General features: G+C 40.4%; 8 protein-coding genes across 8 annotated transcripts; 4 read left to right on the forward strand and 4 right to left on the reverse strand.

The window, feature by feature from the left end:
- Positions 1-866: 866 nt before the first annotated feature.
- On the reverse strand, positions 867-1,517 carry L201_007785 (uncharacterized protein; the record flags this gene model as incomplete). The annotated part of the gene is made up of 4 exons (XM_066223491.1): positions 867-1,016; positions 1,109-1,217; positions 1,278-1,321; positions 1,419-1,517. 4 exons carry the CDS (start codon positions 1,515-1,517, stop codon positions 867-869), a joined length of 402 nt encoding a protein of 133 aa, XP_066079588.1.
- A 1,093-nt stretch (positions 1,518-2,610) lies between these two features.
- On the forward strand, positions 2,611-4,932 carry L201_007786 (uncharacterized protein; the record flags this gene model as incomplete). The annotated part of the gene is made up of 3 exons (XM_066223492.1): positions 2,611-2,952; positions 3,012-4,177; positions 4,302-4,932. 3 exons carry the CDS (start codon positions 2,611-2,613, stop codon positions 4,930-4,932), a joined length of 2,139 nt encoding a protein of 712 aa, XP_066079589.1.
- A 184-nt stretch (positions 4,933-5,116) lies between these two features.
- Positions 5,117-7,809, reverse strand: L201_007787 (uncharacterized protein; the record flags this gene model as incomplete). Its single annotated transcript, XM_066223493.1, has 9 exons — positions 5,117-5,617; positions 5,687-5,801; positions 5,860-6,062; positions 6,128-6,385; positions 6,443-6,744; positions 6,820-7,129; positions 7,187-7,314; positions 7,384-7,501; positions 7,561-7,809. The coding sequence occupies 9 exons, from the start codon at positions 7,807-7,809 to the stop codon at positions 5,117-5,119; spliced, it is 2,184 nt and encodes a 727-aa protein (XP_066079590.1).
- Positions 7,810-8,176: 367 nt separating this feature from the next.
- Positions 8,177-9,292, forward strand: L201_007788 (uncharacterized protein; the record flags this gene model as incomplete). Its single annotated transcript, XM_066223494.1, has 4 exons — positions 8,177-8,318; positions 8,428-8,931; positions 9,007-9,110; positions 9,176-9,292. The coding sequence occupies 4 exons, from the start codon at positions 8,177-8,179 to the stop codon at positions 9,290-9,292; spliced, it is 867 nt and encodes a 288-aa protein (XP_066079591.1).
- Positions 9,293-9,511: 219 nt separating this feature from the next.
- Positions 9,512-12,179, reverse strand: L201_007789 (UV damage endonuclease UvdE; the record flags this gene model as incomplete). The annotated part of the gene is made up of 10 exons (XM_066223495.1): positions 9,512-10,061; positions 10,126-10,157; positions 10,218-10,439; positions 10,500-10,512; positions 10,568-10,623; positions 10,678-10,795; positions 10,845-10,957; positions 11,023-11,173; positions 11,239-11,419; positions 11,480-12,179. 10 exons carry the CDS (start codon positions 12,177-12,179, stop codon positions 9,512-9,514), a joined length of 2,136 nt encoding a protein of 711 aa, XP_066079592.1.
- Positions 12,180-13,705: 1,526 nt separating this feature from the next.
- L201_007790 (uncharacterized protein) lies at positions 13,706-16,002 on the forward strand (the record flags this gene model as incomplete). The annotated part of the gene is made up of 10 exons (XM_066223496.1): positions 13,706-13,840; positions 13,899-14,025; positions 14,086-14,441; positions 14,507-14,588; positions 14,651-14,715; positions 14,774-14,802; positions 14,884-15,125; positions 15,197-15,209; positions 15,275-15,396; positions 15,461-16,002. 10 exons carry the CDS (start codon positions 13,706-13,708, stop codon positions 16,000-16,002), a joined length of 1,713 nt encoding a protein of 570 aa, XP_066079593.1.
- Positions 16,003-17,189: 1,187 nt separating this feature from the next.
- Positions 17,190-20,724, forward strand: L201_007791 (uncharacterized protein; the record flags this gene model as incomplete). The annotated part of the gene is made up of 3 exons (XM_066223497.1): positions 17,190-18,079; positions 18,140-20,590; positions 20,664-20,724. The coding sequence occupies 3 exons, from the start codon at positions 17,190-17,192 to the stop codon at positions 20,722-20,724; spliced, it is 3,402 nt and encodes a 1,133-aa protein (XP_066079594.1).
- Positions 20,725-21,230: 506 nt separating this feature from the next.
- L201_007792 (26S protease regulatory subunit 7) lies at positions 21,231-23,342 on the reverse strand (the record flags this gene model as incomplete). Its single annotated transcript, XM_066223498.1, has 12 exons — positions 21,231-21,359; positions 21,454-21,544; positions 21,610-21,723; positions 21,790-22,039; positions 22,104-22,230; positions 22,285-22,380; positions 22,449-22,521; positions 22,581-22,746; positions 22,852-23,053; positions 23,117-23,154; positions 23,215-23,256; positions 23,315-23,342. 12 exons carry the CDS (start codon positions 23,340-23,342, stop codon positions 21,231-21,233), a joined length of 1,356 nt encoding a protein of 451 aa, XP_066079595.1.
- Between the last annotated feature and the right edge of the window lie 301 nt (positions 23,343-23,643).

The raw sequence follows: 23,643 nt of genomic DNA on the forward strand, positions 1-23,643 counted from the left end.
ATTTCGTTTGACCCATTTTAGCAGCGCAATTAGTGGATGCTATTTCAGTGTATACCATTGAGGTAGATCTGTTACACAAATTATTGGGTATAGCAAGTGCTTGGGAAATCGAAGATTTCGTTGTCAGAAGATCGACACAGAGGTAACTATGGATTGCTTTTAAATGCTTGAGCAAACCGATGCGGGAAACCGAAAGTTAGCACCTACTTTGATTGCACAGATTCTTCCCCGTACGAGCATAGATGACAGCAGGACCACGGCGTCCCCTGTAGGTCGAACTGATCATTGGTGAGAAGATGCCTTGAAGATTGATTCGAAAGGTCTGCGGGACGGAAATGAATCAAATGACCAGGACCCTCAGGCACTTTATTGACGGGTTGAGCTGCTTCTGGCTTGTCGTTGTGTGAGAAGACTAGGGGGAATGATTGCTTACCAATTCGCCTTTAATTCTAAGTCCCCATCTTGGAAGGAAGGCAATCCTCTATACCAAAGGCAGCCTTTATGGGAGCTATTAAACTTCTCGAGTACAGTGAAATGATCCTCTTGCCCAAGATTGATTTGAAGAATCGGGATAGGCATCCCCAAGTACAGCAGACAAGAAGGAACATTGATACACTGATTCATTACTTTATACGATTTACAAGCAGACTAAGGGTATGTAGTACCAGTGAACAACGGATATAAATGAAGTGACCAAGAGGGGTCATATTGATAGTACAGATCGCTGAAAGTTGATTGATGAGTGACAACAATAGGTGAGGGTGATAAAGTGATAAACTGCAGTGAATATGCTGAATGATAGAGGGATATACAGTGGAAATGGAGACCGGAAATAGGTAGGAAAGCTGGATTATTGATGAAGTTGTCTACACTCTTGCTAGGACCTCTCTTACAGGTAACTCTTCAATTCTAGGACGACCATGATCGAATTTCGATTCTGGTTTCTCCGTTATCATCTCTCTTTCCAATATATATTTCCCTTCCTTATATTTCTGATCGTGCTCAAAAGCGAAATCCTGTGAGGATGATACTCATCAGTATTGATAAAATGGATAATTCAGACTAAAAACAGGCGCCATCATGCGTGTAGAGATAGAAGTGTGCTTACATATTTCCAACCTAACGTAGAATGGCAAACCCTACAATATACATCCCTGACCGTATGTCGCCCGGTCCTCATTTCTCTATCTTCTGCATCTCCTGTATATGTATTCACCCTATACGACCGAAAAGTTTAGCTATTGTACTACTAAAAGAATGAAATAATGATGACTTACACTTGCTGAACTAAAAGTGCTCTACCATGTTGACCGGTAAATTGCTATGAGGAGAGATCACCTATCAGCCTTCAATCACATCACGCATGTAAAGACCGATAAAGCAGCGTTTGCCACCCTACTTTTCATGCATATACTGACTTTTGACATGACACCTTCTGATACTGCTAAATGATTCCTACATTGTCTACAGGTCAGAACCGCTTCTCCTGCGAGGTATATACGAAAAGTCCTTCCCATTTTACCATTCAATATCAAATAGAAGCGAATGAAACGGTATGAAGGAGGAAAGGATGCCGAGTTATGAGTTGCGCTTATGAGGTTGATATCCTCCTATTGATTAGCCTAAGCTGGAACAAGTAGCTGAAGCCGAAGATGAGCCACTCAGAGATGTTATATCTATATTTGCGCTGTGATTATATATTGCAGGAATAGGATACATATATGTTTGGTAGTAATAAGCTAAGTTACGATAAGTAAGATATATCATCTTTGATGGGATGAACACTTTGACACTTTCCGGTTATAGAAGACGGTACCTTGAATCCTGAATTAGACCACCTCCACTTCGATCAAGATTCTCACGGTGTAACCTAGTACTTTCGACCTAAAAGGGTGGCATGGTGGCATCAGACAGTGGCATGGCGAGATTGAAGACACTATTTCTCATGGTTTGCACGGCTGTAAGAGATGAGCAGTCTTCTTCATAGCCTGTATGCCAGGGAGATGGGGTGATGATGTAGAATCGTAGAATTGAGAAAGAGTTTTCTCACAATTTGGGTTTATATACCATGAATCCCTTTCAGGAGATCAGCTTGAAGCTGACATCATCCTTTGGCTCCTTTGTTTTCATACAGGTATCGCATACGAATTCGGCTGAATAACAAACACCTTTGAAACCCAATGTTCAAGCACAACTCTCAGTACCAAATCTACTTTACAAGTGAAATACTCTGATATGTGATCAAGTTATTACGAACATTTCTGAACAATCTCTGTTATGATAATCAGCTTACTCCACCATGCCCGCTAAGTCCTAGCTGAAATCCTCGTTCCATATTCTAGTCTACAATACTATTCACGTTACACATTAAAGTCGCTTTTTCAACAAGGAATTCGACTACAACATACCACATTCTGCTCTTCCGCTCCACAGAAGATATATACATAATCTTGCTTCAAAATCGATACCTACCTGTTTGAGATACGAAGCATGGTCCGTACCATTTTTTACATACTGCTTTCATTCAATTTAGTACACTCACGATCCATCGCTACTCCAAGCGAAACATATATAGATGGAAGAATCACCACAGACTTTCCGACCAACCCAATGACAGTGGAAAGTGGGATTGCGATTACAGTTCAACCACCAATCCCAAATGAACCGCAGACAAGGCAAAAGCCAGGGGGAACAGGCGAAGTTCAGCTCTTGAAAAGACGACATCGTCGTAATCAGACCCGGCGAAGAAGGGTCGGAAGGTATGGATGGCCGCCAGAAAGTGCAGAATGGGGAAGTGAAGGCTTTAGTAGCGATGTATGGGAAGATGGTGGGAAGGAATCGAAATATACCGATAACCAAGAGGACAATTGGTGGCGAGCAGAAGATGACACGAGGAATAGAATAGGTGGACTCTGGGGATGGACAGATGGACTGTTAGAATTCCTTAGCAAAGTAGAAAGCCAGGGAAAAACTTGGTCAACAGTATAGCGAAAGCAGAAATTCACGAACAGCATTTCGAGCAAGATCCGACATATATTACATCGGAATCAGAGCAGCAGAAACAGCAGCGCTCGACATCATCATCCCAGATGTTAAATTCATCTTCCAGAACAAGAAACTCATCGGACTTTCCGTTAATGACTCCCAATTCAGCGGCATCCCTCTCGATATCATCTGATTCCGAGATCCCAACCTCCATAACCTCCCCTTCTGAAACCATCACAACTCGTAGTACTAGCTCCCTGTCCACATCAATATCGATTAACCCTTCAACCTATTCATTCAGTACGTTGAGAACTCAGCGACCATCGTCGACATCAACCGCAAACATCGAATCGGAAATGTCACATCCATCTCCTTCAACATCCACCATTCTTTCACAAGCGTCAACTGCAACATCGACTGAGACTCAAATCTCCGTTCAAGCAGCATCTACCAGTGAGATCGACGCCAAGGATGGTTTCACAGAGCCCAACACAACTTTCGGAAGACTCGCTGCTGGGCTGCCTACTTCTGTCCATTTTACTACTTCATCCAGTCAACAAACCTCGGTTCATTCAGATATGCCTAGCACAACAGAGGCATCTCATTCGCCAGACGTTACGACTCTAGAGATCACCACAACTCCAGTATCGACTACTATGCTTTCTGCAACCGAAATATCCGGCACCTTCAAACCTTCGGAAATAAGCCAGACCGCCAAGACTTCCACTATCACCACATCTTCACTGAAAGCTACCACTCATACCATCTCTACGCCATCAGCCACGACGTCAGCAGTCACCTCTCATACTCAATCCGATACTCAATCCGTGGCATCAACTTCTCAACAAAATACGGCTTCCACGGGTTTTCCCATGAGAAATGCCACCACAAGTCCATTCTCCCAGCCACTACCCTCCAGCCCAACCGCAGCTGTATCTGCAAGTGCGGCTTCTGCTGAGATCTCCACGAGTACTGTCACATCCTCAACCCCATTAGCCGCTACATCAGCAAATCAGATGTCAACCTGGTTGCCGGCATCGTCTACCTTAACGCCGTCGTCTTCCTCGTCCCCATTTTCCTCCATGACAACTTCCTCGACACCATTAGCTTCGTCAACCTCGTCAACTTTAAGAACGACAAACGTTTCTGCTACGACTTCTACCGACTCGCCACTTGCGACCGAACCCTTCAGGTCAGCATTAACAGAAGCGGTACCTACTTCTTCCACCCAAGAAATGACAACGACTTCCCCACCGGCACCCGAAAGCATGCCTTCAACAACGGTCTGATTCCTCTTCAACATCGTGGTCATCCAGTTCAGAATGGACTGAACCATCTGCTGCTTCCCCTACAGAAGAGCCTATGCCAGCTTCCACGTCCTATAGTTCCACATCAGAATGGACGGAAACTTCGTCTTCTTGGTATTCGAGTTCCGTATGGACCGAGCCACCTGTTCAACCTCCTACAGAAGACCCTGCAAGTACGCCCGCAGAGTGGCCAGGAGGCATCGCTCCTTCCACGTCTGAACCATCACAACCACCAACAGAAGCGACAGAAGCCCCAGCAAACTCACCTGCTACTTCAGCTCCGCCTCCTGAAGGTCCACCTGAGGCACCGGTGTTCTCAATTGGTGGGTCCGAGGTCGGTCAATTTTCGATGGCTGCTTTTGGCAGACTGCCTCTCGAAAAGAATCTGTCAATCGATCCTACAGATCTTGTCCCATCAATGACGACCACTATCCTTAATCCCGTAATTACTTCATCACCTTCTCCTGTCAAAACTATCAGTATTTCAGAGCCTACATTGAGTCCAAGATCGACGCTTTCATCGCACAGGGAAACAAAGCTAGATAATGAAGGAAGAGGTATTCTTCGGAAACGTAGTAGGGATTCTGCAAGATCAAGCTCGAGGAGGCGACTAGTCAGTAAACACATACAGGCTAATTAAATCAATCTCTAATTCTCTTTCTTGGTAATTTTCTGGAATGTTTCATCAAATTTCTTATGTTCGCACCTTCAGCGTTGTTCCGTCGTAAGTCGTAGATATAAGTAATGCATCGCATCTAGGTAGAAGTCATCTCAGTTTCCGGGTTTAGGGACTCTGCTTTTACAGGTTTCCCAGAGTAGTCTATCTATATTCTTCCTATATTAGCTGAGAATCGTAGACAGTTCCGTTCTGAGCTCACCTGAGGCTCTTCATTTTTGACGGTTTCATTTTCAGGTATCTTATCGACTGGGTTTGTTGTATCGCCTGTCTCCGTTTGCTCTCTCGGCTGTTTCGCCTTATTGTCCTCCTGCATGTTCACGTCTCCAATGTTTGATTCTTTTTTGACTTCATCCTCTTCTTGATCAGGGTTACCGGATACCTCTTTTTCGTCCGATTCATCCTCAGTAGCTTTTTCGGCAACTTCAGCTTCATCCTTTGCATCTGGTACTTCCTTTTCTTGAATATCTTCCTCTTCATCTTTGGTTTCTTCCGCTTGATTTTCAACAACAGGACCTTTCGGCTCAGATTCACCTTTTACGTTTTTAAGCAAAACATGTAAGTCTCGCTTGCGAGCAAGAACTTTGAAAAGTCGCAAATGATTGTGTGAGGCTAACCGTAATCCTCGCCATGTAAGACTTGTTTTTCGCTAAATCACAACAATGTGAGCTTCTGTGATAATCCTTTAGTAGGCACTGAATGCAAGAGCACGACATACCTCTTTGTTTGCTGTTAAGACATCAGGATCAGTTTCTATACCCATAGCTTTATCATCTTCCTCATCCATCTCAATCTTCTGTAGCTCTTCATCAAGCTGTTCTTCACTTGTAGCTCTAGGTAAAATTGGTCAGTGGACGTCTTATGGATTTTAGACTTAAGTAAAGCGCTTACTTCTCTCGCCCTTTGAGTTGATCTATTCCCTTGAATCCATTATTCCATAACATCGATAGTGGTCTTGAACCGACTTTAAAAGTGTATGATGGTGGTGGATTCAATCGTTTTTCCCATGCTTTTGAGGCTTCTTTCGCAGTGGTATCTTCTAATGGGGGTATTTCAAATACGCCTTCGGGACATTGATCATTCTTCCATTGAGCCTACAGAAATGATTATCCACTTAGTATTTACCTATGCTGATCGAGATAAAGGTAATGTCACTCACATAATGTACTTCTCTCGTTATTATAGATAAAACAGTTTCTTCAAATCGTTTCCCGTCCGTCATTCGTAACAGCTCATCCCTTATAGTCGATACTTGAGATTTTACCCATTTCTCATCATCTGCACCGAGAACAAAGGTTTTGGGCATTCCACCGGTGAATGCCTGTTTGCCCGCGGAAGCTGGAGTGAGATTGAGGAGAAATTGGAATAGGATGAAATATTGTACGAGGATTTGCCGACGGAACGATGGGTCGGCGAGCTGTGTTGCAGAAAGTCAGAAAGCCTATCTTTCCAAGATATCGTGTGGGCAGCTCACTTCATACTCGAACAATCGTTTTCCAGTGAGATATCGAGGATGAAAGAATCCACCATTTTCATCACTATCATCCGAACGTTTACGTTTCTTCCCTATATTCTCTGCTTCTTTGCCCATCAATGCTTTCTCTTTTTGGGTTTGTTCGAATAGATTGGGCAAGATGAAATCGGTTTTCTCCTTAAATGTCTCGAATGGTGATTTTGCTGGTTCGCCGACCGCCGGACCATCTAATGAAGGTGGATGAGCGAAGTACTGCTGCAGTGACCAAAGTGTTGGATAGAAGTCTGGCTTAGGTTCATTCGCTAAATAGGTAACGAGTAAGTCAACAATCAGCATGATAGTCGTTCGGCCTGCCAAGAGAGAAGTGCTATATTCACCTGGTTCACCATCTTCGGGCTTCTTTTCAGCTTCATCTTCCATCTTGACATCTCCCTCTCCATCTTGAACAGCTTTGTCTTCCTTGACGGGTGCTTGTTCAGTCTCTTCTTCGTCCCACGTCGTCCTGACTTCCGCATAATCTCCTCTCATATTGATTGCACTCTTATCTGCTACACTAATTACCGAGCTTGCAAATTGATGAACCCTTCCTCTAAAAACCAGATCATCTGGTGTTCTCGATAGAAATCTCAAGAAAGCGTTGATAGTACGAAGTAAAGGCAGTGCTTTTCCTCGGGAAGCAGGCATATCCTAGATACATCATCAGCCTTCCAACATAGGATTTCTAAAGGAAGTGGATGTATTCACCTTTGTAAACCGCTTTGACCTAGTCTCGATATATGTCCATAGTCCCCTCCATGACTCTACCGATATTAATTCTACAAGTTCTTCTAACAAAGGTATGAACAGAGCTCCAGGTTCAAGAGTTGGCATATCTATAAATACGTTCAAAAAATCAGTATCTTACTTCCGATTGACACGATTATTGCGAAGCTTTGACTTACCTGTATAAGCAGCGTAGACAACCTCAAACAATGTCAATACAATATCGAATCTGTCCTGCAAGCTGATTTGGAAGGTCTGCTTCTCATTATTTGAAGAGCTTGTATCGGGTTCCGTGAGCTAATTGAAACAATCAGTTTTAGTATTCTTTCCACATTTATTGGAGAGACAGAACCCACTTCTCCGCTTGTGAGAGGTAGTACTACTATATCTCTGCCCACAACTTCCAATACGGTTCTGACTATATCACCAGACTTAGATGAACTTCCAGGGACATTGAGACTGGCTGAGCATTCTGCCCATGTTTGAGTCAATCTTCGAGTTAATTCTGAAGATGATATAGGTTTGGTAAGTTGCCGAGTTGGAGGATAGGAACTGACGATGCTGTTCAGACATTTTTGCAGTGAAGGGTATAGCGCGGAAGCCATTTTGTCGACCTGTAGGACCCTACAAAATGTTTTCAATCGACTGCTATGAGCTGAAGTAAGTGAGATTTTGGGTTAATTCAGCAAGCATTATAAGAGAATGAGGGTGAGAGACTGATGTTCAACTTTATAATCTCTACGGTTTGTACAGGGACGGAACCAAATTTCTTTCGAAGACAAAAGCTCGAGGTTTATAGTATCAAAAGTCGAACATTAGGACCTATCAACAACCTTTCTTCTTACTTCATTGATTTCCAAACATTCGATACATATTGCATAAACAAACTACTCGTTACTTTCCAAAGGTCTTAGATCAATCAGAAATAGGGAAATAGACACCTCTCATATATATCTAGAAAAACGCATCGCGATGTCATCAAGAGCAACCGCTTCAAACCTTTCTCCTCGAGACAGTCGACGATACGGTCGAGATGACCGTGATGACGAGAAACCAAGAGCAAGAAGTAGAAGTCGAAGTCCTAGAAGGGATAGAGACCGATATGAAGATCGAGGTAAGTGATTCTATCGCACTTCATCATCCCATTTGTGTTGTGTTTATTTTGTATTTGCCGCTCACCACTGAATCAAGTAGCTGATTTGGTATATTTGGGATTTACGTAGACCGAAAATACGGTAGAGATTCAGGTCGAAACAGCTATAGAGATGAGCGTTCTAGACGAGAATATGATAGTCCACGTGATAGAGAAAGGGATAGAGACGATTATAGTAAAGATGACAGACGAGGAGACTATAGTAGGGACAGTCGGAGGGATGACTACAATCGAGATGGTGGTAGAGGAGATAGAAAACCAGAAATATCTTCCAGAAGTGGTGCAGGTAGTTCTTCAAGGGATAATCCGAATAATGATCCAAATTATCGACCTTCACCTAGACCTTATGAAGATCGACCACCTAATGGGTCGGCACCTACCGATTCTCGAGCAGGAAATAACGACAGATCAGGTTATAGAGGTGGATATGGCGGAGGTTATGGGAATGGAGGAGGCGATTATGACAGACCACTAGATAGAAGAGCTATCGAAGAAGGTAGAAGGCGGAGAGAAGAAGAAAGAGCAAAAGGTATAGTCTATACTGAAGGTGGTTCTTTTGATCCAAGTGCAGAAGGTGAGTTCTTCATGTTAAATCTACATACAGCTGCTTTGTTGAGGGACAATGGCTAATCAATGGTGGCGATCACAGCTTCGCCAGCACCAAAAGAGGAGCCGGAAGATGAGATTGATCCAGATGATCCGGAAGCTCAAATGGCAGCAATGATGGGATTCGGTGGGTTCGGTACATCCAAAGTAAGTTTTGATGGTTTCATGGTCTTGTACCTGTAGACTATGCTAACTGCATTTATGCATAATAGGGAAAAGCCAAGGAAGACAATATCGATGGTACAGCGAAATTGAACAAACAGAGAACGTGGAGACAGTATATGAATAGAAGAGGTGGTTTCAATAGACCATTAGATAAGATTAAATAGTCGGTCTTTAAAGCAAGAAACCATTCATAATCCATATAGATCTTCAAATTTAGTTGTCGGGATTGAAGTACTTTATCAATATCAAGTGTTTACACAGCCATGAGTAATTCAATCTTCACGATATGCGCAGTCTTGTGTCAATATTGGTAGGTAGATGATACATATGCAAATCTGAGCTATGCTACATTTGGGGGCTTGTTCCTCTATGATGTTGTCAATTTAAGCTTCTGCTTTATCCTTGTTTTGTCTACTTTTTCTTTTAGCAGGTTGCTTTTTTGGTGTTTCCTCCTTTACAGCCTCTTGCGGCTGATCATCTACATTAGGTACATTTTCTTTGTTTTCTTCATCATCCTTCTTTGCCTTTCCTTTTCTAGGTGTAGCTTTCTTCTTTTTGGCTGAGCCTTGTTCAACGACATCTTCTGCTTTGACTTCAGCGTCGGTAGCTTCTTCACCTGTAGCACCACCAGCGCTTTTCCTTTTTGTTCCTTTACCTTTACCCTTTTTAGGTGGGGTTTTCTGATCTTGACCATCAATTTCCATACCTGCATCATTAATTGCGTTCTTTATATGACCATTAACAACACTTGTATCTCCAATTCCACCATCACCTTCTTTTTCAATATCTGATAAATTGATTGGCTCCCCTTCGGAATCAACATCCCCTGTTTCTTTAGTCTTCTTCTTCAAACTACTCTTTCTACCTTTGGTGTGCATACCGGGATTAGGATCAGGTGGTCGTAAACTGTCGTGAATGACATCTTCAAGACCGCTAAAAAGGTGAGTGACGTTGTCAGATGTCGTCTACAGTTTTTACGAAAAAGTCAATAACTCACTATATTCTATATAATTCGAAGACAGCTTGCTCCTGGTAAAGCCGCATGCCAATCAGTATCTCATTAATCATATGATTCAGAATGCAACTTACCTTATCTTTCGCTTCAATCATTAAATCAACATCATCTGGTAATGCCTCAGGCAGACTTTTACATCTATCTGCATGAGCTCTCCTTTCCATGACAGATTCGGCACCCGGACGGGGTTCAGAAAGATGTTGCTTCATCGGTATACCTCTTTTCTCCCATACCTTCGCTATTCTTGGAATCAACACAGCAGGTGGTTCCGATGAAGGGTAAATCCAATCGTGATGCTACAAGAGACATATCAGCGTGATACTCTGCTATGGTCATTAGGTACCCAAGCAACTTACGTAGTCGAAAATGCTGAAGTATCCATTGTCAGCTTTTGTGACGACCATCGAGCATTGAGAAAACTCACATAGGTATATTTAGCTCTTCAGAAACAGGGAATAGATCATCGACATTATAACAGATCTGCCAAATTCAAATAAGCTCTTTTACCTTGGCAACTTGTATATCTCGACTAACCTCATCGTTCTCCAAAACTAATCTCTTTTTAACATTATCACTCAATCTAGTTGTGTAGTTCTCTTTGAATCTAGCTAGAGTAGTTTCTTTGTCTCCGAAAACTCCTCCCATATGTATGCTAAATTTCACGTCAGTGGTGGCGCGAAAGAATTTGATTAGTCGCTTACATCATGACACCCTCAATCCCAATTCCCATTCTATCCATAATCTCACATTGATAGTCTAATTCTCTGATAGATGCTTCTATAACGTTGGGCTTTGGCGAACCTAGTTGGGTGAACTGAAAAGAACGTATATTAGTATCGATCAGACAAGAGGATAGACAGTCAGGATGAGATTGCTCACCTGTCCAGGATGCATAGTCAATCTATGGCCGTACTTCTTAGCTAAAGCTCCAGCTTCTTTCAAACCTTCGTCTGCGAAAGCTAGGTCATATCCATATTTTGCGTGCGAGGCGAAAGGGAACATTTCGGATGATAGTCTCATAAATCGGATTCTAAGTGCCAAGATCAGTGACATGTTTTCTATATCCCAAGAAACGATGTTTTCGGATTAACTTACTTATTATCTTCATTCCACTGTATCATGGTTTTCAGATCTCGGACATTCATCAGAGCTAGACCTTTCGGTAATTCCATACCTTCTTCTTCTATACTGGCTATTCTACAAGTTCTTGAGCAAAATATACTGTCTGGCTTCTCTCCTCGGAGTACGGTATTCAGACAAGCGTATCCCAGGCGGCCTGATCAGATATATTGTGAGCATACGAAGAGTAAAATGAACATTTGTCGTCTTGACTTACCTCTGAAAGTGGTAGTCTTCCTTTCGACATCCGGTATCTCGTACACCTTTTTCTCATACACCTTTGGCTTTCTCTTCTTCTTCACTATTTCATTACCTTCATCATCATATTCAGGTTCATCTTTAGCTACTCTTGATTTTTTCGGTGTAGCTTTCTTAGTCTTTTTCGGTGTTTCTCCTTCTTCACCATCTTCATCTACATCCGCTTCTTCATCTTCGGCTTTAGGTTTAGGTTTAGCTTTCCGCGGTGTAGCTGCTTTCTTTTTAGGTGTTGTCTTCTTCTTTGGTTTTGGTTCAGGTTCTTCAGGTTCAGATAATTCACTTTCTGAAGCTGCAATTCCTCCTTCATCCGCAGCGAAATCTGATCCTTCTTCATCTTCACCTATAGCGTCAACATAAGATATGTTTGCTTTCTTACTTGATCTTTTCCTTCTATTCAAGTTATGATCTACAGCTTCATCTACGATATGTTTAGTTTCTTCTTCTTGTTCTGAAGTTATAGGTGTTAATGCTTCTTCATCTGAATCTGATGTAGTATCTCTTTCTGTCTTCATAAGTTCAGGCGGGGGCATATGTTCCAGAGCATTGACTAAAGTATGCTTAGGTGGATTAGCATTAAGTACGATTGTACTCGTATGCACTGAATTTGGTGATGAACCTGGTTGAGCTGGTGGAACGACCTTTAGCCTTCTTGGAGGCATTGTCAAAGTATGTAACGTATATCTAAGTGGTATTTGTTTTAATGTAGATTTATGTGTCAAGTTCGGTCTGAAAAATCGTCCAAGAATGGGAATGATCATTTGAAGATGAGATGGAAAAGACTTCAACAGGTATGTGAGTTCTTCATTCGAGTTAGTCGGTTTGTTCTCAAGGTACTCCTTGTGTAAAAGTAAAAATCAAAAGGATAAAAAAATCAAGACCTGTTGGAGCGAAACGCGTCTATCCAACCTTATCCTCATGCATTTTTCCATTCCCCTCCTTTTCATCAGTGGGACTACCTATTTCAGCCTTCTGAATAATGATTAATCTTTTAACGAGAAACTCATTAAAATTAAAAGCTCTAAGTGTTGCGGCTGACGATCGAGGATCGAAAATATAATGGTAACTTGAATATTTAAATGAGATTTTGGACAGGTACGTCACTGCTTCGGAGTCTCCGCATTTCACTGCCGGCTACCAGATTACGTCACCTAATATATATGTCTGGTATCGTTTCCGTCTGCCTGATATCGAGCTTGTAATTGTTTCATACGAAGAGACCAAATAAGCTGGGGTTATAACAAGAACAGCACAGCAATTGATGTTCTTTTAAAATAGCAACTTATTGATATAGATTAAGCAATCATATTTACTAAACTAGGGATCATCAACTAGTTATCTTCGGCTGTTTCTCGAGTACGGGACCCGTCAAATACTATATATGCTTATCTAATTCACAGTACGTTTGATCACTATTTTAGCACTTGCGGCCCATTGAGCAAAATGGGTTTGATGGCATCAGCATCTAAGGTTTATCTTCTCAGCCATCACATGATAGCGTATCATCATTTTGCTTTAATTTCGCAGCATCAACAAAAGACTTTCTCAGGTCGATCAAATCAAACTACAGCAATTTAAGCGATCTGTCATGTGCTCTGATCGCTTCAGGTACAATCTTAAAGCGTGTTTCAAGGCGACAGCGGTTCTCAACATCTGTCCCTGTCATCGGACGATAAGGGATAAGGGCCAATTAACTCTGAGACAGTTGTGCTGATTTTCGGAGCCATATTGAATCTATTCATTCACTATTCACTTTCCCAGTGTCAAAAATGGGAAAGATGATGATATCAACCGTTCAAGTGATAGGTTATGTGATAAGTCATGTTCACTACCGTGGTGCCCTTCAGACAACTTAGCTTAACATCATAATCTGGAATCCCTGATCAAAACCAAATAGATGTGTTGAACCCTTGTGTGAGCATCCTCCTTTGGTCGTCAGGCAACGTTGTCACTAGTTATTAGCTCAGTCATGATTTATTAGTGTGCGAAACGTCAGCTTTGGTCGCTGATCAATCGTTTTTGTTATCCAAAGATGTGCCATACTAGATTGCTGCTTTGCAAGCGGTCCGATTGGGTCCATGCAAATCTGGATATATATATATATACGACAATCTACAAAGAGATTATTTCGTTCCCTTTATGATCTTTCAATCTATCATTCAAAGATAGATAAAGTACTTTCAACAGTATGGGTTGGCTCACTATCGTATCAGCTATTCCACAAGAATATCATCAATATGTTCCACATCTTTGGGTTCTCGGTGGTAGTGTTGTAGCCTTCTATGTACTTAGTGGACTCATTTCTTATTTCAAGATCTTAAGAGTAAGTTTGAGAATTATTTGTATGTTTAGTATAGTAGCTGACGAAGGGTAAAACATAGCAAGTAAAAGGTTTACCAGTCAAGCATTCTGTCTTTCCTTCCTACGAACAAGGTCTTCGAGCTAGGCTTCCTCACATCCCTTGGATCTTACCTATAAAAGATGATTATTCTAGACCGGAATGGAATAGTAAGTTATACATTCTTATCTCTACAATTGGTTTATACTGAATCCATCCTTTTCATGCAGGATTTGAAAAACCTCGTTCTGATTTACTTGCTTATACCTGTTTGACACAACATCGAGCGATCTATTGGACATCTAACCCCTATACCGCTCAACACTTATTCACTAAAACATCATTATTTGAAAAACCCACATTCATGCCACGATATCAATCAGCTATTAAATTTGGAATGCAAATTATCAGTATTCCTGATGGTGAACCTCATAAAAGACATAAATCAGTTGTAAGAGGTTGTTTTGGTGAAGAAACATTTAGGAATGCATGGGAAGAGATGCAATCTGCTATTGATCTTATGTTGAAGGAAGAAAATATGGTTGATGGTGGTATTATGCATGATGTTGGAGAATCAACTATCAAAGTGAGTAGTGCTATACTACCTGTATTTCTGGACGAAAAACAGAAGAGCTAAATGTAATGATTCAGATTACATATATCATTATCGGTAAAGTCGGTTTTGGACAAGATATTCCTTGGGAAACACCTAGAAGTAAACCAGGAGGGAAGAGTAAGTCAACACGACTAATTCAGCTCAATTACGAAAGTCGCTAATCATCCATTGTCCTACAGTGGGCTTTGTCGAGGCATATGAAGTTGTTGATAGAACTGTTCTTTATCAATTTATGTTCCCAGGGGTGAGTTGTTCAGTACCTTTGTCAAGATTCCTGCTAATCTACACTTCTTCCACTGCAGTGGTTGTTACGTATGCTTCCGTTCAAAGAGTATGCATTAATCCACTTCGTTAACGCAATCCGACACCAGATTACTCGTACTGATTGCTGACAATCAATCTGTATGATTAGACTTCGGAGAATGGGTGCCGGTCAAAAAGCATTCTTTGGATACTGTTACGAAATGGCAAGCAGCAAACGAGCCGATCTTGAAGCTTTGAGAGAAGCTGGTGAAAAGGCCAAAGCACCCACCGATTTATTGGGAGCCATGGTCCACGCTCAACTTGTCGCCGAAGAGGAAGCTCGTTTGGAAAACAACGGTCAGGATACTCCTAATGTTGGTTTAACAGAAAAAGAAGTTATCGGAAATATGTGTAAGTCTTATCACATAAGACTTTCCACTCACTTTACTCCACTGATACTGCCCTATACATGCATGATATAGTTGTCTTCTTACTGTAAGTTAGAACATGCTTGAATTAATTTGACAGAGCTAAGTCCCGCTTGTTCTCTCATTCCATAGTGCCGGTCACGAAACGACTGGACATACTATCGCTTTCACACTTGCTCAATTAGCTCTTAACCCTGAATGGCAAGATGAGTGTTACAAAGAGATCAAGGAAGTTTGCGGTGACGAATTACCTTGTAAGTCAAAACCTTTCTTACACCTATATAAACACGTGTCAAACTGATAGAGTATACCATCTAGCTTATCGAGATGTTTACAAATTACCATTATGTCTTGCCGTTGGACTTGAAGCTATGAGAATCACTGATATTGTCAGACAATTGTTCAAAGTTGCTAAAGAAGATTCAATGTTACCTTACACAACATGGGATGAAAATGGAAAAGTTACCCACCATGAACATTTAGTTAAAGCTGGTTCATTAGTTTATATCGATACACCTGCGAGTCAATTAAATCCTTTCCATTGGGAAGATCCCAATTCATTCAACCCAAGAAGACATTTAAGTGGTGATGATGGTAGAGCAAGTTCACAAAAATCTGAAACTCCATTTGTAGCCTTTTCAATGGGACCAAGACAGTGTATTGGTAGAAGATTTGCTGAAGTTGAATTAATTGCTTTTGTCTCAACTGTTCTTAGCAAATATACTATTCACCCTGTCTTGACTCATGAGGGTGAATCTAGAGAAAGTCTTAAAGCTAGAATGCTCGATTCTGCTGTCGAAGATCTTACCATGACTCCTGGTCATTTCAGTGTTAGATTTGAAAAGAGAAACAAAGATTAGATCGGTTGGTAGAGGGATAGACTGAAAAGAGAATGTCGGATATTCCCAGTACACATATTTACATTGGCGAAAGATAATTATGCGAAGGTGCAATTGTATATAGTAATAACCCTCTTGTTCAGGTTCGGGATGGCTTTATTGATGTGATTGATGAATATATTATCGATGAGTCGTTTACTGCATGTTACATGATGCGTGTTGATAGGAATGTCACTTCCCAGGGTGAGCATAATAATAATGATAAGCTTGCAACTATCCGGCTTCATATCCCTAATAGTCCGGCTATAACCTCGCGTAGAATTGCTTAATTGGGTAATTTTATCGATATGTAACGTGATTGATGGTGAAGACGCGTTTGCCTTTGATTTTCTTTTATTTTGTCACATTTTAACATTTCTCATTTTCTCATTTTCTCATTTCTCGCGTTCTTATTCCTCTTCATCACCACTATCATCTCAAGCTGTCATACGCACGTAAGAGGATTTGATACTCCTGAGCTAATACAATTCCTACAGGATATTTGTTGATGAGTTACTCTACTATCACTTTACTGATTTGATTGACACGCGTCAGAGTTTTGATTTCTATTATTGACAGATTTTCCAGATTATTGCGGCAACGTACTTTTGACATATGGGAAAAAAAGTCTGTTCCATCTGTTAGGATTATAGGAATATTCACCTCTCTCTTTTAAACATTATCATTTGATTCCTATCCTTGATTCACGCAAAAGAGATTCCCCTCATTCTCGCTTCTGTGATTCGACTTGGGAATTTCCTTGAAACTCATCTTTATTCATAACACTCCTTTAAGTGAAATTATCATAGTCTCGTAGACTTGACACTCGTTTTTCAATAATATCAACAATCTCGACCTCAACATCTATACAAATCAACTTTCGTCAACGCTGGATCGACTGACAAAGACATCCTAAAACACGAATTGTAGAAAAGAAAAGTCTGGACGGCTTTCACCACATCAGTAGACAATATTAGGAAACATAGATTGTTTCCCTACCTATAGGAATAAGGAATAGGATTGATATTCACTCTTTGATAGAGTATAAAGATTTAGAAATAATATTGAAGTGGATTCAGAAAGGTTAATATAGATAGGAAGGATTTCAACCATTTCGACAAGTCGGTAATCAAATTAAAAGGCCAATCACGGCCAACCATCCCTTCTTGATGCTCATCCTCCCTTCCATCCTTGCCCTTGTGGGTTCCATTTCGACAATTAGGGCAGCGCCCACTCTCAACTTTCCTCTGAATCAACAACAACCAGGTGTAGCTAGAGTGGATCAAGAATTCGTCTTTGAACTTTTACCATCAACATTCAATTCAACTGCTTCGGCAGACCTCACGTATACAACATCAACTCTTCCGACATGGTTATCATGGGATTCGCCAAGTTTAGCATTTTACGGTACACCAGCATTAACAGATGAAGGTGAACAGGATATAACTATAACAGCCAATGACGGAAGTGGATCAACAACAAGCTCGACTTTCACTTTGATAGTATCAAATTATTCTGTACCTGCAGTACATCAATCATTTTTTACACAAATCAGTAAACCAAATTTACATGCTATATCATCAGCAACTATAATGCCTGGTGGAACAGGTGTAACCATACCACCATATTGGTCTTTTAGTTTAGGTTTTCAAACTGATACATTTAGAATATCAAGAAATGATCCAAATAATGGTCAATTATATTACGCTGCTCATATAAGAGGAAATATTGGTTTACCATCTTGGTTAAATTTCAATAACGATTCTTTCACTTTTACAGGTGTTGCACCTTCAGAAGGTAGTTTCACTGTTGTAGCTACAGGAACAGATTTCTGGGGTTACACAGGTGCTCAAACTAGTTTTACCATTCAAATAGGAGAAGGTGAAGCTATAGAAATGTCAAAGAATCAAAATTTAACAAATGCTCAGACTATGGCTAAAAGTCATTTAAACCAAAAAATCGATTTATCAAGTGTCACTATAGGTGGAAATCCGGTAAAAAATGAAGATGTAGTACTCAGTTTAGGAAATAACGATTACCCTTGGTTATCTATTGATAGGTAAATTGGACGTGATTGTGAATTGACGTTCAATACTCTGACTTTTGACACTTCTCTTAGCTCAAACGATAGTTTAATGGGTGTCGTACCAGACCAGTACCAGAATGGAACTTTCGCTTCCCTTTCTGTACCTATCAACATCCGATCTACCAACACATCAAACACCCTTTCATTGACCACATGGTTAGGTATAGATGTAATTCCGTACTTTTTCTCAGCTTTCGCCTTTCCCAATACTACAGCTACTCTTGGACAAGCTTTCAATTTCGATCTTACACCTTATCTTCTCAACAAAACGGCTACCGTTAATGCTACAGTCAATCCATCTGATGCTGCCAATTGGTTGACTTTCAACCCTAAAAACATGTCTCTTTACGGTACTGCACCCGTTTCATTAGATTACAATAAAGTAGATGTCAATTTTGAGGCTTCAATCGGGCAATTAGTAGCTACGTCAACTCTCAATGTCAACGTGCCACAGGTATCACAAACTTCTACTCATACTGGTACAGCAGCTGTTCCTACTTCAAGTTCTGGTAATTCCGGTGGACGAGGTATTTCAAAAGGAGCTAAAATCGCTATGGGAGTTTGTCTCGGTCTTTTGTTATTGGTAACCATCATCTTGATCTTATTTTTCTGTTGCTGCCGAAGAAGAAAGAACAAGACCTCAAATAAGAAGGACGATGATAACGATTCTTTCGTGGCAACTTCACCTGTTACTGTCCAAGATCCATTTAGAAGATCAGGAAGTCTCGATCCACCTAGAAATTTACTCGGTGAAATTGCTAGATTCTCCGGACTCAATTTAAGAACAGGTGATGGTCACGAAAAGAACACTCCAATGAGCCCAGCTTCTCTAAGTACCGATGCAACAATGGTACAAGAAAAACCAACAAGATTAGATGGACTGAAAGGTATTTTCGGATGGAACACCAAAGAAGAATTAGAAAATGAAAAACCAGCTATCATTTCACCTCAGATACCGAGCGATTCAAGAAGTTTCATTGGTTATCCTGACGTTATTGGCGTGAACGATCCCGTTAATCGGCCATCGCAAGATGCAAGTTCATTCACTCAATCATTCATTTCTGAATCTTCCAGAGCAAGTTGGCAATCACAAGAATCGTTTGACTGGTCTTCTGTTCACGGTGAAGGTGAAGACGATGTAGCATCTTTAGGTGCTGTAGGTGGTAATAGAATATCAACTGCATCATCAATTCCAAGACCACGACCAAACTTCACACCGAGGTATCCAAGACATCAAAATCCAAGTGTATTAGCTAGAATGGTTGATTTAGATGATGTAGGATCACATGCAAGTTTCAGTGAATTCCACTCATCTCAAGAAGGACATCATAGAGACAGTTCACAGAGTGGTTCTGGTACAAATTTTGATTCCTCCGGAACTGGATTTGATGCCTCTTCAAACTCAATGATGGCTTCAGGATCAATGTTTAATTCACAATCTGGATCTGGATCACAATCTGGATCTTCTTTCCCTGCTGGACCAAGTGGATTAAGTAGATTCGGTGGTATGGGTGAATCAGGTGGATTCAAATCAAATGAAACCGATGATGAAGATAATGATGCATTTTCAGTTGAAGGTCCTGCAGTTGTAGCAATGGCAGAAAGACAATCGTTTGAAACTAGAAGGCCACAAAGACAAGATTCAAGAAGTCATCCAAGATTAAAAGAATCAAGATCAAGACATGGTACGAATGATTTAGGTATGCCACCTTCTGAACAATCTAGGGAAGCTATTCCAGAAGAAGAACAGCAACGTCAAAGTAGAATTATAAGTGGTATGTTTGATGATGCAGATGATCCAAATAGAAGATCAACTATTTATGCTCCATCAGAAGTTGAAACAGAATCAAACAATCCTGGATTAGGATATCCTGCTTCAGCCATTTATTTCGGTTCTCAAAATGGTGATAATGAACCAACGGATGCTTATACTTCACAACGAACATCAACAGTAACTGCTATTCCTCCTAATGGAAATAGAGATTCAACCATAAAAGTTATACCAACAAGAAATGGTCCAACACCATTATCACCTGCTTTACCACAAGTTGGAAGTTTTATTAGACATAGGAGAACAAATACTGGTTCAGCAGGTGCAACTAATGCAATGATGTCACAGCAGCAAAATAATAATAGATCATCTGGTGGAAATGATGGTAGAGTAACAGCCATAGCGAATGAAACATTTTCAATACATCCACAAATTAATCCACCACCTACAGTATCATTATCAGCTGCTACATGGTCATCGAATCCACCATCAACATATAGAGCAGAAGTTGAAGGTGGTGGAAATTTACCAAATTGGTTACATTTTGACTCAAGAGAATTAGAATTATGGGGTGTACCTCCTTTACGAATCGCTGGTGATTCAACAGTAATTAGAATCATTGAAAGATTACCAAGAGATAATAGAAGATCAGATCCAATGAGTTTCGGTTATGAACCTCCACAAGAAAGAGAAGTTGGTAGAGTTATTATTGAGTAAGTGTTTTATTATGAAGATTATCGTTTTTATCGGAAATGTAACTAACGGTTCACCTTCTTTATTTAACAGAGTATCAGATAGATTGAGATCACCTCAATTCGCATTAGAAGGTTCACCTCATGCTCTGTGAATAGATGAGATAGTGCAGTGCGCTTATTAGATTGCTTTTGAGTCTTTTTCTTTTTTTGATATTCTGTGAATTTCCAAAATATAATATGTATAATGTATAATGTTTCTCCCTTTATTATATTTTTGTTTCTCTTTTCCCTTTTTTTTCGGTATTTTCAGTCTAGTAGAGAAACGTTGATAATGGTTATATGCTTTATAACGATCTTAAATGGACAATCTGTTCTCACATGATTGATGATGATTATATAAGATCTCTTTTTTTGCTAGATAAATTCTTTGATATTATTTGGTAAATTTATCAATCTTAACTTATATAGAAAATAACGAAATATGCAAAAATAATGAATAAACAAATGAATCTATAATTATTATCATAGTTTGGTGGCTCAACCAGTGGAACATTGACTATTTGATCGTTATGCATGCTTTTATTGTCTAAGAATGTTGATACAAGGTGATACGAGAAGATAATATAACAGTTTGTCAGAAGATTCCAAATTCTCAGAACTAGTTATATTGAGCATATAATGCGGTACTTGAGAATTTTGTACCTTGTCTGATAACTTTTTCGACTGCATCTAAGAAATCTCTTTCTGTAGCTACCTTTCTTCGTGCTCGAATAGCGAACATACCAGCCTATGTGAGATGATGATCAACATGAGTAAGATGATTATTGTAGATATAGTTAATGGAAGGGGATTGTATAGGTTAATGCAGGAGATAAACTCACCTCAGTAGCTACAGATTTCAATTCTGCACCGGTAGCGTTTGGACATAATCGTGCAATAAGGTCATATCGAATATCTCTCTCAACACTCATACTAGATACAGAGTATAAACGTTAGCTGACGTAGAGATTGACAAACTCAATACATGGCAAGCTCACCTTTTTCCATGAATCTTGAGAATATGACTTCTACCTTCATTATCCGGTAAACTGAATTCTACTTTTCTATCAAGACGACCCGGTCTCAGAAGGGCTGGATCAAGGGTGTCCGGTCTATCATCCACAGTTCAATCATCAGCTTTCATGTCTCATGATGTAGAGGTCGACCCTGTGACTGACCTGTTGGTAGCCATGATGACTTTGATATTTCCTCTAGCATCGAAACCATCCAATTGATTAATCAATTCCAACATGGTTCTCTGAACTTCATTATCACCACCTGCGCCATCATCAAATCTTGCACCACCAATAGCATCAACTTCATCAAAGAAGATAATACAAGCTTTCTTTGATCTAGCCATTTCAAACAATTCTCGGACCATTCGAGCACCTTCACCAATGTATTTCTGTACAAGTTCTGAACCGATGACTGTAGTGTAACGGAAAAAGTACCGTTAGTTGGGTTTACAAAATTCCTGTACCAATTAACTAACCTCTAATGAAAGTACTATCTGTTCTGTTTGCTACAGCTCGTGCACAGAGTGTTTTACCAGTACCAGGAGGACCATACAATAGAACACCCTTAGGTGGTTCAATACCGAGATTGGCAAATCGCTCGGGCTAATAAACGAAGTCAACAGAGTGATCTTTAAGGTCGATCTACGCGACACTTACTTCCAGTAAAGGTAACTCCACAACTTCTCTCAACTTTTCGATTTGTTCCTTACAACCACCAACATCGGCATATGTGATAGACGGTCTTTCTTCGACCTATTGGAACAGAGAAGAACATTAGCTCAAATACACATGATTCTTTGAATCAGGCAAAAAGCACTCACCTGCATCATAGTTACCGAAGGATCTATCTTAGGGGGTAAAGGAATCATAATTTTGTAATTTGTGGCGTCAACACTATGAAGCAAAACGTGAGTTGATGTTCATGTTGCAACAAGATGAAACAAGCAACTCACCCAACTCGCATACCCTCCTCTACATCTGTTGGAGCTACCTGTTCACCCAAACCAACGACGAATTTAGCTACTTGCTTGATCGAAATAACGTATTTATCTCCTTCTGGGTTTCCTGCACCTGCACCATCTTGAGGGTTAAGAGCTTGACCTTCAGGTATAGGGTTGGCTGAACACACATCATATTATCAATATAGGCGGATGGACGGTTTCATATACATGCTTGTCACGACTTTGACCGGAAATGTACAGATCACATCGAGACAAGACTCACTAGCTTTGATAATCGTTTGACATCGAGCTACTTGTAGTGGTCTTTGACCTTGTCTCTGTTTATCAGCAGCTACGTCCCATAGATTTGCTGATGCTAAACCTGTATCTGATTCTCTAACACCCATTTTCTCATTCACTCGTTTCTGAATTTCCTTCAATTCCGATTCAATCTTCTTCAATGCCAATGAATATGGTCCTTGACCCTGAATAGCCGTAAGAAGAACAAGTAAGCTAGCTTTCCATACAGACACTGGTGGACAGCTTACATAGGTCTTCAAGATCTGAATATCGGATTCATCGAGAGCTAATTGATATTAAATGAGCCTTTATCCTATATATGCACATTATTCGAAACATCACTTACCGACAATCTTCTCTTCCTTTTCATCTCCTACTTTCTTCTCATCTGGAGATCATATATGATTAGTGACAATCTCGGCCTATAATCCGATATTACAACCTACATTTTTCCCAATCTTCTTTAGGCGGCATTTTTGTTACTTGATGTGCGACAATTGTTGACTAAGGGAACTACTGTTGATTTTTGAGTTAATCGCTGGTGTACTGCTTCAACCGATCACAACTTGCTCATATGTTGTTGAGGTATGTATGCGCTGAAAGAGAATATGGACAAAGAAGTCTTATAAATATTGTTTTGTGGATAATGACCAACAAGTCTTTCAACGATGACAAGTCCTAATTCATCAAGTCGCGACTATCATACCTATAGTCTGTAAGTGGGCCCCCAGAATCACAACTGCCACTCTGCTTCCCAGCTGATCCTTATAGTGAG

Source organism: Kwoniella dendrophila, chromosome 11, assembly GCF_036810415.1.
Source record: "Kwoniella dendrophila CBS 6074 chromosome 11, complete sequence".
NCBI classification, from domain to species: Eukaryota; Fungi; Basidiomycota; class Tremellomycetes; order Tremellales; family Cryptococcaceae; genus Kwoniella; species Kwoniella dendrophila.